Source organism: Psammomys obesus, unplaced genomic scaffold (assembly GCF_907164565.1).
Source record: "Psammomys obesus unplaced genomic scaffold, mPsaObe1.curated_primary_1811, whole genome shotgun sequence".
Lineage (NCBI taxonomy): Eukaryota > Metazoa > Chordata > Mammalia > Rodentia > Muridae > Psammomys > Psammomys obesus.
In genome coordinates this window covers 9,459,951-9,477,047 of record NW_026596057.1, presented here as the reverse complement: position 1 = coordinate 9,477,047, position 17,097 = coordinate 9,459,951, and the positions used below count along the sequence as shown (strand labels likewise).

Here is a 17,097-nt window from a genome sequence, read left to right as displayed (position 1 = left end):
AAGAAAGAAAGAAAGAAAGAAAGAAAGAAAGAAAGAAAGAAAGAAAGAGGAAAAGCTACCAGAAATAAATATTTCAGAAATTATAAAGCTGTATAAAATATCTTCATAGAAGATATTAACATATTATTAATTACTTGTAACATTAACAACTGTTTCAAGAAATACCAAAAGCAATAATACTAACTGCAGGTATGTGCATACGTGTGTGTTTTCAGAGAACAGTTTTTAGGAATCGATTCTCTCCTGCTATGTTTGTCCATGGAATTTAATTCAAGTCATTAGTTTTGGTGGCAACACATTTACTTATAAAACCATCTGGCTAGCCTCTGAAAATATGTATTCAATACCTAGGGTTCTTCTTAGTGAAACACAATTTTTCTTTCTTTGGTCATAAAACAATTCCTCATTATAAAAAAAAAACAGAATACTAGCAATGAACAAAATTAATATTTTAATATTTATAATTAATATTTTAATATTTGTAACATAATATTTTAATATTTATAACCATTTCTAATATTTAAAATAAAGTTGTTCACATTTAAAATTATGAAGCGAACTAGCACTAGATAAAACACTCATTTTGAAAGATATTGAAAAGGAATCTATTCTTCTGTTATAGTTATATTGTTTTCCTCTGTACTTATTTTTCTTAATCATGAAGTTGCTGCTTTTTGACATTTTAATTTAATGTGCATGGCTGTTATCCCAACATGTGTTTCTGTGCATTACTGCATGCAATGCCCATAGAATCCAGAAGAAGGCAATGGATCCTCTGGAACTGGAGTATGCAAGTATTCACTGCCACTCTGGTTTATGATGTCCTATGGATTTGAATTCAGGCCTCTGTGCATGCTAGGCAAACATTCTACCAGCTGAACTACATCCTAGCTCTAAAATAGGTTTACCCAAAGAAGAAAAGACCCCACAGAAAAAGACATGGAGCTGCACAGCACTGGTGCAATAGTGTATGCCACTGTGCCCAGCAACAGTGTTACCTGAATGTAGGTGATACTTTGCTCAAAATGTCACATTGTCAGATTTCCCCATATCTTGTTCTTCTTTTGCATCTTTCTCATATATAATGATTAGAGAATGGGGAGGATCTGAGAAAATTCCTTTAAGCCAACAATCTTATTTTTAAACTCACGTAAGTTATGGTATCTAAAGAATAAACCAGCCTACTAGTAATTGAAAAATATGTGACCAGATATTTCAAACTCCACTTTAATAAATGACAGAAATCATATTGCAAAGAAAAATAATAAGACAATTCCTACTTAGTATTGCAACATTGTTGAAACAAGAATGTTTTAAACATTGTTTAATACACAAAAATAAAAAAGTAATCTCTGACTCACACCTGACTGCCTTAACAATTGCTTGTGGGATGTCTTTAATCACAAATAACTATTTCTGGGAAATATGTCTTCAGATGTGGTGGACATTTACGTAATTAAAAACATCTAAGTTTAATCCAAAATCTGGGTTTTAAACACCTGTAAGCAGGAAAATGCAATTTTAGAAAAGTCTAATTCTAAAGGGATTAATTCTGTTTCAGTTGGAATTATTTTATTTCTGAATCTGTGGCAATAAATATGATAGCAGAAAGTTAATCAAACAGCAGCTCAAACATTCTGAATACTGTCTATGTAAAGAATCCATGTGCTGAGGACATGGTCTCCAAGGTCCATTTAGTCCTCACATTTTGTAACAGAAGGAACCAGTCTCTGATTTTGTCAATGAGAAAACAGAAGTCTTAAAACATTCAGTATCAATCCAAGACCACAGACCTAGAATTTCAAGGACAGGTTTCATACATTATTGAGGTCCAAAGCCCTACTACACTATGTAGCCTTAGAACCAAGTATCCCTGGTAATAGAATACAATATAATTTGTGACTCTCACTTACAACCAAACCAGACATAAATACTATGAAATATAATACCATGATAGGAAACATATATTATGCTACCCAATCTTTAAAGATTAAAAGTACAGTCTCAATTGTCACCTTATTATATAAACACATATTAAAACATACCAAAGGGAAGTAAACTGCCCAGAGTCCAGAATATTCCTCACTTAGTCTCTTTCACTCTAGGACAAAAATTTTTAATAATATTTTTGTAATTATTTTAGAATTTTATACAACATATTTTAATAATATTCATACTCCCATTCCTCCCCAAATTCTCCCACACCTTTATATTAACATATAAATGTAGCTCTCACACCTCATCAGATGGACATCAGAGTGTTACAACTAGTCAAACACAGAGGACAAGTTCCTGTGGGTTGCCTCCAACTGATCCATTCGCAACACAATCTATTCAAGAAAGACTCAGGGGACATTATCTCAGGAGAGAAAACAAAAAAACTCTAAGAGCCAGAGGGCCAGGATGTGTCTGCTGCAAGACAGTGTCTTCTTTATTAAAAGAAAGAAAGTCTTTATTTTTCACTTTTTCCCTTCAAAAGATTTTTTTTTTCTTCAGGAAAAGTTCAAAGAGCTTTGAAAAAGCTATTCAAGGAAAATCTACCACAAATGATCAAAAATCAAGGAGAAAACATGCCCTAGAGTTTTGAGTTTGATTACAAAATTTGCTGGTAAGGTTGGGCTTAAAAAAAGAAGTGCACAAGATCAAAGGAAATGATACTCCATGGGGGGGGGGGGTAAGGAAAAAAAAGAAAACATAAATGATGCCTAGAAAATTTTTGAAGGACATGCACAATGCATAGGTCTGATTGTCTAAACATCAGTGAAGACTGTTGTTCAGCTAATGCCAGGTGTAGACAACTGTGAAATACATTGGCTTTGACACTAGGCCAGAGAAGTGTGTAACAAGGCTCTGTAATCAGTTCAGTGATATGAAGTGAATCACTTTTCCTCAGCTCTAGACTGGAAATGATAACTGTAATATGAGCAAGGGCTGTAGAGAGAATTAATGTTATCCTACACATAAAACCTGACTTTGAATCTAGCACAAAACCATTTGTTATTATGAGGAAAATTCAGGAGAGGGACTAGCTCCAGAATCTTTGTCCAGACCTCTAAAATCCCATAAACACTTATTTTTTATTATGTATATATGTACGCATGTATATATGTTATACAGACAAATGTAGGTGCCTGCTGAGGCCTGAAGGGGATATCAGACCTGCCAGAGCTAAAGTTACAGATGGTTGTAAGCCCCATGGGGTACTAGAAATGGAACTCATGTCTCCTCAAGAGTGGTAAGTGCTCTTAATCACTGAGTCATCTTTCCAGCTCTTCTAAATTGTTATGTTAAACAAATAAAAATGGATTTCTGAATATGCATAATATTGGAGAATTTATTTATCATATTTGAAGAGATGGAAATAAAATGCCACACTTCAATTCTTCTACAATATCACTGGCAAACAGGAAACAAGAGTCAATACAAACTTCAGCTATGAAGTATATAACAATTTGATTCTGATTCCCCGACATGTAATTCTTGTTCCTGATGTTTCAGTAATCAGTTACAAAGTTGGGTTTTGATATATAGAATACTATTTTATTCTTTATTTAAACCTTTCTTACACATTTAAAAAATATACAGGGGTTCAGAACAACCTCAATAAAATGATAACACTCCTTTAACAGACTTCTGAAATAAAAACACCAGTGTGTAGACACGGTTGGCTTCTAAGTCAGAGTCCTAGGCACGCTTCATTAAATGTTTCTCGTAAAGCACAAAAGTCTAAAGTGCTGAGAAGAAAAATCCTCAACAATGTGATAGAAATTTTCAAGCCTCTTCCAGTCAAGAACTTAGGGTAAGAATGTAAGCTGTTTTGCTCACATCCGCTTTATTATGGCTGACCCTAAACCCCCAACTTATAGTTTACTGTCAAGTAACACACTAAAAAATAAGTTCATCTCTGCATTTAAAAAAAACCATTATAAAACAAAGTACCGGCATATCTAAACTGCTTTTTATAGGTATACTACAATCCCAGCAGCACTAAGAATGCAGCTTCATCTAATATATCTAAATAACAGCTACACAAAAGTATCTTCCTTTTAAAATAAGTCCATATATATGTTTGCCAATGTTGACAACTTCAACAACATTAATATATATATTGTGCTAAGAAAACATTAGGCACAAATCACGTAATATAATTTATATTTTTGTAAAAAATATAGAATATTCAAATACATACCACACAAATGAGTAGTGGACATGAAAGTAAATTGCTTCAGACCTAACATACAATTTCAGTGGTTAGCTTTTTCTAAAGGACATTCTGAGTAGCACAAAGAATGACACATCATTACTGGTAAGTATTCTGCATCTGCATTAGGATTACTGTGGGCTTTACAGAGAGAAAAAAAAAAAAGCTTTACTATAGCAAAAGGGACTTTAGGCACGTTAACAAACTTCAAAGAAAGCAGGTAAAAATGTTTTCAAAATCCACTGAAGTATTGAACACAACCTCCTAGCTACTAGATTGCTTTGTTCGAAAGAATAGCTTGTTTAACATCTTGATTGCCTTATATAGAGAATTCTTTCATCAGCTAAGACACTTCTAGAATGTATTCCACAGCATTCAGATGGAGAAAAATTGAAAAAGCAATAGCAGGTGTTGAAAAAAGGGAGGGGAAACTAAATGACCTTTTATATAGAATCAGAAAAACACTGCTCCTTTCTGTTTGTAGTAGAAATTCTGTGCTATGGAGAAGATGACAAGAACATAAATATAAGGGCTGTATGACAAACAGTAAAATGTAACACTGCGCATCCTCCCTCAGGACAACACAAGTGGTGCAGATTGACATGTTTCAATGCTCTGATGGAAAGGCTATACTTGGCCACATACATGTACAGCACTTTTCATAAAGGGCAGTTTAGCAATTAATAGCTCACACAAGTATAAAGAGTAAGAACATAAAATAAAACTAAATAAAAAACAGACACATAGGCAGAAAGGACATAGAAAGAGAAATGCCATGGGGCTTGCTCATGTTTTGTAGATTTTAAGTACATCTTCTATCATCAGTGATGAGGATTGAACACTAAACATACATTCACAAGCTACAATTCTCTTATGAGATTATTCTCCATAGATCTTTTCCTTTTGTTTTTTTTTCCCCCTTTCACAAAAGGAAATAAAAGAGATCTTCAATCTCATTCTTCACTTCATGGTCAACTATTACATAAATATTTCTCTGGGGCAAATTTCCAAATGAATCAAGAATACAATCCAAAAACACTGTCACATTACATTTGATTTACTGTGCAGTTCTCTTCAAATGGAGCAGGAATTTGCCCGTCTCCTAGGTTTGGGATCTTGTGCTTCCTGATCCTTCACACACATACAAGATGTGCACATTGTTTCAGAAAGCCTTCGGAGGCCAAGGCGGAAAACACTGTTGGAGAGGCTGTATATTACACAGTTACAAAAACTATTGCTTATAGCAAGCCAGGTGGTTAAGAAGGACAGTGTTGGATTGTCCAAGACACGAGAACTTTCTAGAAGAAAGTAAATAATATACGGAAGCCATAGCATGTAAAACACGCTGGTTATCCTAAATAAAACCATGGCGTATCGACGATCAGGGCTGTGTCCTGCCTCCTTAGAGGCATCTACCTCATGGCTAGGGAATCGGGCCCTCCGGTCATTTATCTCTTTGGTGTGCTGCCGGCAAATTTTGAAAATGTGGAAGTAAGTGAAGCAGACAACCAAGGCAGCAGGAGCATAAAGTAAACAAACAATGAAGCATGTAAAATAGGCACTGGTGAGCCAAGACGTGGCACACCATTCAAAAATGTCACCGTGGTAACCAGGTTTGCCCCAGCCAAAAAAGGAAGGCAAGAAAATTAGGCAAGAATAAATCCAAATCATAACAATGCAAATTCTCAGGCGACAAGGGGTGACCAGTTGATTGTAGGAAAGAGGCTTGGTTATTGCAAGATAGCGATCCACACTGATGCAAGCAAGACATGCCATAGAAACGCTTTTTAGAACTGAGATAATATATCCAAACACCTGGCAAGTCAATGACTCGTGGACACCTGTAGAGTAATGGAGAAGGGACAGAGTAGGAACCAAGCAGGTAACTCCAACGAAGAGATCAGCATATGCCATTGTCTGTATGAAGTAGCTGGTAGTATAATGGTGTAACAGTGGAGCACAATGAAAGACAAAGATGACTGTTAAATTCCCAGCGATGATTAGGAATGTCAGCAAGACAATGACAACTGTCTCAAAGATGCAGACATCCTCCACACTGTAGTGACCAAATCCAAGTGGGCAGGAGTGATGCTCGGACACATTCACAATGCTACTGCTCATGTTCAGGATCCTCCATTCAGTCCACCTGGATTCATTCATGGCTTGGAATTAAGGGAATTTGCAGCTTTGGCTCCAACAAGCAGGTGCCTGTGCCAGCATCTGTTAAACACTGCAAATCAGTGTCTCAAAACCTGCTTCAGTAGAAAGTGCCAGTGCCTGAATTACAGCTGAGCATCCTCAGTGTGCTCAGGTCTCTTCATCAGCCTTAGTTCACCAGTGACACATCTCAGCTTTGGGGGAGAAAGGAGGAGGGTGAGCTAGAAAGGTGAAAAGAGGTCTCTGGTTAGCTCCCTCCGGTGCTTTCAAGCAACTTTTGCAGATACAGGCACTTCTAGAGAAAATGGATTTATTAGCTAGTACTATGAAAAATTAAATCTGTAAAAAAAAAAAATCAATTGTCAGGGAAAGAAGTGTTTCTCTTAAGAGAGAGTTTCTTAGAGATCAACTAGAAAGAAAAATAAAAGAAACAGTCTTAAATTGTCTGAGGTCTCCTGCTTCAACTGTGATGAAGTGTGATGAAAAAATGCACTTAGATTTTACAATTTAAATAATTAAGATCTTAGTTTTAGATGGAAAAACCAAGAAAATATTCATGTGAAAAGAGTGTCCTTGGCCTCAGAAGTTCAAATCTGATGCTGATGGGAAACTTTACGACCCATCTCTCATTATTTAAAAGACAAGAACAATAACTCTGTCAAGTCTATTTCCAAAAGACTCATTTGAATGGGCACATTGAGGTACACTGGGGGTAAAAATCAGGCTCCAGATTGCTATACAATGCTTATGAGAATAAAAGGTAATTTCCAGTGGGAAAGATATTACACAAAGAATTAGGTGTAACAACACCTAAAACTAAGAATTTGTATAAACTTCTGCAGTCCTAATTCTGCATTCATTCTTTAAATATTTATATGAAAACAGCTTTAGACAACCTCACTTGCTGGTGCTGCTAACAGCACTGCAATTTATATCACTTTTACTTCAAAATAAAATCTTTGGTATTAACTTTCAGCATCTATAACTGAAAACTTTCATTATTTGATGATAATTCTTTATAAGAAAGCATAATAAAATATACAGCTTGAGGTAATCCCTCACATTTGCAACAATGCCCAAATCTCAGAAATACAGGTGAACTGTAGTGCATAATGGAAACGTCCCTGTAAACTGAGAACATTTCATTAGAGATGCTGCTGTTATCTGTTACTTAAGTCTTTCTAGTAGGCTTCTTATTCCAATTTGTTAGACCTTCCTTACTTCCACTACATGATTAACACATTAAATCATTACTTCAACTACATATTTGAAAGTAGAAAATTACCTTGTTTATTATATTTGCAGTTCTTAGCAGCCATATGTAAAGGAAATGCCTCTTCTATTTCTGTATTCTATTTTAAGCAAAAGCACAATTAAAGTAGGGCCATCAGGCGGTCAGGGAAATAGTCCTGCTTTAAAATACCTCAAAAGATCAAGATGGCTTTAAATCCTGGACTTTAACATGCTGCGATTCAGGCAGAATCCATCCAAAAGGCTTCCAAGGTCATTCTGGCACCAGGTTAACATTTGCCAAAGTCTTTTTCCCAAGTACAAGCAAATCAATGAGTCTCCTGTCACTCTTTATTGTCATAGCTTTTGAAGAAATAGCATGCACTAGAAATGAGAACATTTCCTTCAGGAACAATGTAGCAGCTTAATAGAAAGCATTCTTCTCAAAGTTATTTTCTCGTGCAGCAACATATCATTCAGGGAAGTCCTTTTATGCCAGCCACAGGATATTCCTCCTTGGACATGCTGAGTTTCACTCAGCAGAAAATAGTTATCTTGTTACAGGAATAAGGTGATGCTTCTCCTGTATTCACTCTGACCAGCTGCGAGGCTGAGCTGCCTGATTCACAAGTCCGATTTACTGTGATGCAGTTACCAGGATGCTGCCGAGAGTCTTTACAGTTTCTCACTCTCGCTGGCTGCCTCCACCTGAGCCAGAGTCTGCTCCTCCTCCTCATCCCGAGCTGATGCAGAAGAACTCACCATCAGAAAGGTGACTCGGTTCTCCTGCCCCAATCAACAGCACAGCCAATGGCTACTGCAGCTGAAACTGTCACTAGGTAACAGTTGCCAGGCACATGCAGGCTTATAGACTTACTCTCTGAGCTCCGATCAAGATTGACAAAAGAAGACAATGAAACTGACCAATCCTTACAATATGTAAATGGCTTTTAAGGACCTCTGGAAGCATTCCTCTTACAGCATTTGCAGAAATTTCTTATGAATAGAATGAGGAAAACAAAACTGGCATATACTTTAAACCTTATAGAGAAACTATCACAAGGTACCATAACACTAAAAAGTCAGCAGTAAATCTAATACTTGTTGGTCTAAAAAACACTTATAAATTATTAAAAATAATTTAAATCTTGAACTAAACTGATATAATTACTATTTTCTCTATAAAACAGTCATATTTTGACTAGAAATTAAAAGTCATTAATCATTTCTCCAATACTTGCCACACCCACATGAATGTGCCGAGTTCAGCACACTGACCTGAACAACAAAACATCAAGACTGGACCATGACAGTGAAACCTGTCCGAAGAAATACCTGGGTCAAATATGATCTCAGAAGATCGGAGGCATCAGAAAAACTAGAAACACTCAGTTCTTGTTTATCCTACTACCAAACATGCCAAAGAGCTAAAGAAATCAGTCCAATAGTGCTTGAGTTACATATATTTAAGATTTATATACTACATGCACTCACTCATTTTAAACCTATTTCTCATGATTCGATACATTTAAAAAAATAACAGAACAAATTTCACAATTGTTAGAGGATTAAAACAAATCAGGGAAAAAAAATAAAAAAAGGAAGGCAGTACTTGTTGCAAACATCTCCTATATACCAAAAATTTTGGTATGGGCTTTTATTCTTTTTCCTTCATAAAATTCTTAAATATCAAGCCTGAGAGAAACAGCCTTGCTAGGCCACAGAGGAGGACATTGCAGCTAGACCTGAAGAGACCTGATAAGCTAGGGTCAGATGGAAGGGGAGGAGGACCTCCCCTAGCAGTGGACTTGGAAAAGGACAGGGAGGAGATGAGGGAGGGATGGGATTGAGAGGGAAAAAGGGAGAGGGCTACGGCTGGGATACAAAGTAAATAACCTGTGATTAATATTAAAAATTAAGTGCTATTAATCACTATTGCCAAAATTTAAATCATTTAAAAATAAATACATTTTAAAACAGTTACAAATTATTACTGAAATTATAGAAATGGTGAGCAAATGCACACATATAAAAACCTACTTTATTTAGAGGAATTCAAGCACTAGATTGCTTCAGTTCCACATATTTCCAAAATGTAACACTAGCAGTGATTTTAATCTAAAAGTACTATATGCAATCCATAGTTGCATGGGCTTCCAGGATATAAGGTCACAGTGGGAAGCAGAATTTAGGAAGCAGTGCTTTTTACCCAGTAAGCCTCTATCTTCCTTCCACTAAATTAAAAAACAAAGCGTCAAAAGTTCCAATAAGACATATTTTCCTGTATATTAACTGACTCTTCTAGCTCCTGGCTTTCTTTGTATCAGCTTTCTGGTATGGTAATTACAGGAAATAATTTACAACGTGGAGCTTCAAAAACAAGAAAGCAGTAACATGTACTTACATAGTTCATCACATATGCCATTCTTTCTTTTCAAGAATCATTCCTCTCATTTTAGAAGTCTGGAGTCACTGCTACTCTTTTTGTCAGCAACTACTTCCCTCTCCCTTCAACTGATGAATGCTAACCAGGAAAACTTTCAGAAATGTCTTTTGTTAGATTTACTTTATAATGACTTCCTAAAAGCCCAAACTAACTTATTATAAAAAACACCAGAAGCATGAGGTTTTGTAATTTAGACCAGAGTGTATCTTATATATTATTTTATATATGCTATTATTTCATTATTAAAAATGCAAACAATGTCCTAGACAGCAAAGTAACTGTGGTAGTTTGAATGAGAATAGTCTCCATAGGATCCACATTTGAATACTTGAACCATAGTTGGTTCGACTGCTTGGGAATGATTAGGAGGCATGGCCTTGTTGGAAGAGGATGTCACTTAGGCTAGACTTCATTGTTTTAAAGGTCCAACCCACTCCCAGGTAGCTCTCTCTGTCTCGTACTTGTAGATCAAGATGTAAGCTCTCAGCAACTGATCCATTACTCTGTCTGCCTACCTACTATCATGCTCCCTACCATGTTGGTCATAGGCTGAACCGCTAAAACTGTAAGTCCCCCCCAAACCCCTTTTTCTATAAGTTTCCTTGGTCATGTGTCTTATCACAGCAAGAGAAATGTAACACTAAGGGCAAGACACAAGATGCTAAAGCCAAGTAGGATAAATAACAGACTTCAAAAGAACTATATGAGCAGTACACTAACATTACAAAGCACTGGAGAAAATAATATAAATGTCTTCTCTTAAGATATTTTAGCATGTGTTGTCCCTTGAGTTTTTCATCTTGGCCATTCTGATGGGTGTAAGGTGATATCTCAGGGTCGTTTTGATTTGCATTTCCCTGATGGCTAATGAGGATGAGCATTTCTTTAAGTGTTTCTCTGCCATTCCATATTCCTCTGTCGAGAATTCTCTGTTTAGCTCTGTTCCCCATTTTTTAATTGGATTACTTGGTTTGCTGCTTTTCAGCTTCTTTAGTTCTTTGTATATACTCGATATTAGTCCTCTGTCAGATAAAGGGTTAGTGAAGATTCTTTCTCAATCTGTAGGCAGGCGTTTTGTTTTGATGACAGTGTCCTTTGCTTTACAGAAGCTTTTCAGTTTCATGAGGTCCCATTTATTGATTGTTGCTCTTAGAGCCTGTGCTGTTGGTGTTCTGTTCAGGAAGTTGTCTCCTGTGCCAAGGAGTTCTAGGCTGTTCCCCACTTTTTCTTCTAACAGATTTAGAGTATCTGGTTTTATGTTGAGGTCTTTGATCCACTTGGACTTTAGTTTTATGCAGGGTGATAAATATAGATCTATTTTCATTTTTCTGCATGTGGACATCCAGTTGGACCAGCACCATTTGTTGAAGATGCTGTCTTTTTTCCATTGAATGGTGTTGGCTTCTTTGTCAAAAATCGAGTATTCATAGGTGTGTGGGTTTATTTCTGGGTCTTCTATGCGGTTCAATTGATCCTCCTTTCTGTTTTTGTGCCAATACCATGCAGTTTTTATTACTATTGCTCTGTAGTACAACTGGAGATCGGGGATAGAGATACCTCCAGATGATCTGTTGTGTACATGCTGGAGAGGTTGTGGAGAAAGGGGAACCCTCCTCCACTGCTGGTGGGAATGTAAACTGATACAACCACTCTGGAAATCTATCTGGCGCTTTCTAAGACAATTAGGAATAGTGCTTCCCCAAGACCCAGCTATACCACTGCTAGGTATATACCCAAAGTTTGCTCAAGTACACAAAAGGGATATTTGCTCAACCATGTTTATAGCAGCATTATTTGTAATAGCCAGAACCTGGAAACAACCCAGATGTCCATCAACGGAGGAATGGGTACAGAAATTGTGGTATTTTTACACAATGGAATACTACTCAGCAATCAAAAAGGAGGAAATCATGAAATTTGCAGGCAAATGGTGGGATCTAGAAAAGATCATCCTGAGTGAAATATCCCAGAAGGAGAAAGACAAACACGGTATATACTCACTTATATAGACCTGTAAGATATGATAAACATAATGAAATCTATACACCTAAAAAAGATAATCAAGAGAGCGGACATGGGGTAAGATTATCAATCCTCGTTTAGAAAGACAGATGGGATGCACATTGAACATATGACAGGAGTCTACTGAGTGCATTTGAAAGACTCTAACTAGCAGTGTTTTCAAAACAAAGACTCATGACCAAACCTTTGGCAGAGTACAGGGAATCATAAGAAAGAAGGGGAGTTAGTCTGATGAGGAAAGGATAGGAGCTCCACAAGGACCAAATATATCTGGGCACAGGGTCTTTTCTGAGACTGACATGCAACCAAGGACCATGTATGAATGTAACCTAGAACCTCTGCTCAGATGTAGCCTGTGGTAGCTCAGTAACCAATTGGCTTCCCATAGTGAGGGGAACAAGGACTATTTCTAACAGGAACTCAATGACTGGCTCTTTGGCCTCCCCACCCCCCAAGGGAGGAGCAGTCCTGCTAGGCCACAAAGGAGAGCTTTGTAGCCAGTCCTGAAGATACCTGATAAAACAGGATCAGATGAATGGGGAGGAGGTCCCCCCTATCAGTGGACTTGGCAAGGGGCACGGTGGAGAGGAGGGAGGGAGGGAGGGACTGGGAGGGAATGAGGGATCAGGACATGGCTGGGATACAGAGTTAATAAAATGTAACTGATAAGAAAAAAATAAAATTCAAAAAAAAGTGTTTGTTATGTACACTGATTATATGATGGGAGTCATTTGATGTAAATTTTATGAAAAAAATCACTAAATATTCATCTAAAAGTTGGATAAAATTGGATTTCTCCTAAGTGAAATCACATTTCCTTTGAATAAAGACATATTCAAGAGAAAAAAAAAGATATTTTAAAAGGAACCAAAAGATGTGTGCATTCAGACTTCAGTTCCTCAACTACCCCATTTCTCTGTCTCTACTGTCATAACCTTAGGAAAGCCAGTAAGGTTTTGTATTTAGATGCCTGCAGTAGCTTCCATTCTGGTCTGAGTCGATCACATCTCTTCAATCTATTGTGCAAATAAATGAGTTTCTTTTCCAAAATTCCAATCAAACCATGTCATTTCCTTCCTTAAAATAGTTGAGTTTTATTCTGCATAAAAGAACCTACAAAGTTATAAAGTTATAAACCTATAAAGTCTCCACTTAACAGGTCTCCACTTAACTGTCTAACCTCCTTTTCCTTCTGGGTTACCCAGGTTAGAGAAACTCTGCACACCCCACCACTGTAAGCCCCAGGCTCACATAAACTCACCATGCTGTCTACTGTCTCAGAGCACTTATACCAGCTGCTCCATGTACTACCATTTTCTCTCATTCAATTTAGTTACAATCTGTCCACCTTAGTTCAAGAACTTCTTCCTCTGGGAAACCTTCTCTGAGTTCCCACAGAGTACCAGACCAGATTATATACTGACTATCTTTTGTAATAATTTATTTCATTTATTTGTCTTCTTGATCATGCTGATACTTTACAGGGGAGCAAATATTTGCTTTGTTCACCATTATATCTAAAGTACTGATATTATACCACTGGGCACAGAATAGGAGTTTAACAAATGTTTAACATAATATTTATATGACATATGGGAACAACTAGTACAATGTATGAGGACAGAAAAAAATACAGTTTCTGTAAGGCTAAAATAAACAAAACCCCTTACAATCCCTTGTATAACAAAGACTTCCAGGAAGAAATCAGAAAATATGACCAAGTGCAACGGAGAAAAGTTGATCTCTTCATATATGCATATATTAAAGAATTATTAGTGATTTATAACTTCACTTAAATCCACTTTCATATGAATAGTTAAAATGCTTTAAAAACTTGATTTTTAGCAAACAATAATGATTAATTACTTATTTTTAGAATGCCAACTGCTACTAAATTCAATTCCAATTACTTTGCAATATACGATTAAACATAATACTAAGGCAACTTGAGCTAAGTGCTGGAAAGCAAATTCTCTGAAATGATACATGTAACAATCTACTACTAAGTAGGCTCTGAAAGGCACAGCACAAGTTTATTTTCTTACCTTTGCTTTATTGTGAATCAAAAATTAAATATTAAATTAATAAAAAGTAACCAACAAAAATTCAGTTAGGGACACCATAGAGAAAACCTTCTCAACCTGATAAAGACATAATTGGGAAATACAGATCTAGTAGAATATTTCACAATGAAATATTAACAATTCTGCCTTTAGAATGGAAACAAACAAGATTGTGGGTCCTTGTTACTTCCACACACCTTGTACTGCAAGTCTCACTCAATATAATAAGAAAATGAAAAGCTATTCAAGAAAAGCATAACTATGTATGTGAGAAATATTTACACAACTACTCTTACTCCATTAAAACATACAGAAATGAGAATAGTATAATGTCTCTACTCTGAAAATTACAGACTGTCACAACATAAAGTTAAAGGTTTAAAAAATGAAGGGTATCCCATCACTATGGTTTTGAAGACTTATTATCATAAAAACTAGGTTCTCAACCAGTTTATCTACTGGATACTCATATTAAATCTATATAGGTGTTTCTGTAAAACTAACTACTATATATATAACCTATATGTAAACACAAAAAAATTATAAGAATCTTCTAAAAGAAAATAAAAACAAAATTAGAAGACTGACAAAACCTGGTTCCAAGACCAACTGCGTGTCCACAGTACTAGAGACTGTCCTAATAAGCAGAGTCAAACAGACCTGTGGAACAGTAACCGCTGTAAAGAGTAAGCTCACAGTTACCCGTCAACTGGATTTTAGTAAGAACTCTAAAACAAGCCTGGGCTTAAGGCAATTTTTCAGTAAACAGCATTATAAAAATATGGACACCCACTGGGAAATTGAACTAAGGTTACCTCATACAACACATAAAAATTTACTTGTAAGGAATGATGTATCTAAACATAAAGTTTGGAAATACCAACAGATAGCTTCCAAAAGAAAACACACTAGAGGAAAAATATCTTCATGATACAGAAGTAAAGTTTCCAAGATAATAAAATAATAAGCTAAATTTTAATTAAATAATACTCCAAAATTCTTATCAAAGTGAATCACTAAAAAAAAAAAATCAGCAAGCCAAAAGACTGAAAGAGGTTACTGGCAAAAGACATACCTAACAGAGAAATTTTTATGCAAACTGCTGCTACAATAACAGACATAACAAAGACATGCAATTTGCAGGCAATTGTTTTACACTAGAAAATATCATCCAGAGTGAGGTAACCCAAGCCTAGAAAGACATGCAAGGTATGTACTCATTTATAAGTGGATATTAGACCTTAAGTACAGCATAACCACGCTACAATCCACAGACCCAAAGAAGCCAAGGAGGGCCCGAAGGAAGATGTCTGAATCTCACTCAGAACAGGGAATAAAACAGACATCTGAAGTAGATGGAAAGAGGAAATTGGGTGGGGAGGGTAACAGGGGTGGGGATCAGGTGTGTAGAATGCATGTACAGAATGAGGGAAGAAGAGGACCACAGAAATCAGTTGGAGGGGGGCATCTCTGGGACATGGGAAGCGCCTGGGAGTCTATGGAAGTGACAGGAGCTGAGACTCCTAGCAGTGGGTGGTTAAGAAGCCTGAATTCACCACCTCCAGCGGTGACTCGCACTAGAAGGAGGGGGAACACCAACCTATTCATAAAACCTTCAACCCAAAATGTGTCTTGCCTACAAGAGTGTACAGGTAAATATGAAGGAGAGAATAAGGGAATGTCAAACCAATGACTGGCCCAATTTGAGCCCCATCACATGGGAGACAACAAACCCCTATGACACTCTGCTATGCTTTCAAACAAGAGCCTAGCATAACTATCTTCTGAGAGACTTCATCCAGCAACTGATGGAAACAGACCCATAGCCAAACTATAGGCCTAGCTCAGGGAGTTCTGTGAAAGAATGGGAAGAAAAATTAGGGCCCCAGATGGATCAAGGACATGACAAAAATAGCTACAGAGTAAACTAACCTGGGCCCATTGGGGCTCACAGAGACTGAACCACCAACCAAAGAGCAAGCTTGGACTGTGCTTAGAACCCCTACACATATGTAGCAGATGTGCAGCTTGGTCAATATGTGGGTCCCCTAATGATGGAAGTAGGGACTGTCTCTGACTCCATCCCCTGCCACTGGATCCCTTTCTCCTAGCTGGTTGCCTTTTTAGGCTCTCTTAGGAGAGGACGAACTGCTGTGACTTGAGGTGCCAAGGTGGGATGATATACCTTGGGGGCCTCCCTTTCTCTGAGAAGGAGGAGGAGGACATGAGGTTGGAACTGGGAGAAAAGGAGGGAGGGGGCTAGGATCAGACTATAAAGTGTTTAAATAAGAAAAGAAAATAAAAATTAACAACAACAATAACAAAAAGAAAGAAAATCAAGACTGAAAGAAGTTACTAGCAAAACACACACCCAATGAAGGAATTTTTAGGAAAACTGCTACTACAATAATAGACTGACACCCTAAGTTAATAAAAATACAAACAACCACATAATAACAACAGAAATTGAGAGTACAATCGTGGTTATCAGTAACTGGCAACAGTAGTGGGGAGATGGGTACTAAGTGATTACTCAAAAGAGGAACTAAGTTTCGATGTGCTATTATTGCCCAGCAAAGTGGGTACAGACTATTGACATGTACTTTGCAATCTAATTTTTTTTTAATTGGTAGAAAGCCATTTATTGATGGTTATTCCTATTAGCTCTCAGTCTTCACTGAGCATGATGGGAAAACTGGAGAAGTAGAGGACTTGAGGGTAGGGGAAAAGATATAATGTAGAAATTTAGGTGATCACAACAGTGAACAACCAGGGACATGTAGTAAGATTACCTTTCCCCATAGCAGTCATGTCTGTGATGTGAGCTAACTCAATACGAAGCTTTGGCAATCTAAATTTTTAATTATAAAAAAAAATCATTTGGAATGCATGCACCAAGAAAAGCCAGCTCTGATAGATAGATAGATAGATAGATAGATAGATAGATAGATAGATAGATAGATAGATAGATAGATAGA

General features: G+C 36.8%; 2 protein-coding genes across 3 annotated transcripts in view; both read right to left on the bottom strand.

The window, feature by feature from the left end:
* The window catches only part of Rabgap1l (RAB GTPase activating protein 1 like), a 648,858-nt gene that overhangs the window by 384,019 nt on the left and 247,742 nt on the right, over positions 1-17,097 (bottom strand). The window lies entirely within an intron of this gene.
* On the bottom strand, positions 5,221-6,361 carry Gpr52 (G protein-coupled receptor 52). Its single transcript, XM_055624417.1, has one exon. The coding sequence runs from the start codon at positions 6,359-6,361 to the stop codon at positions 5,276-5,278; it is 1,086 nt and encodes a 361-aa protein (XP_055480392.1). The 3' UTR covers positions 5,221-5,275.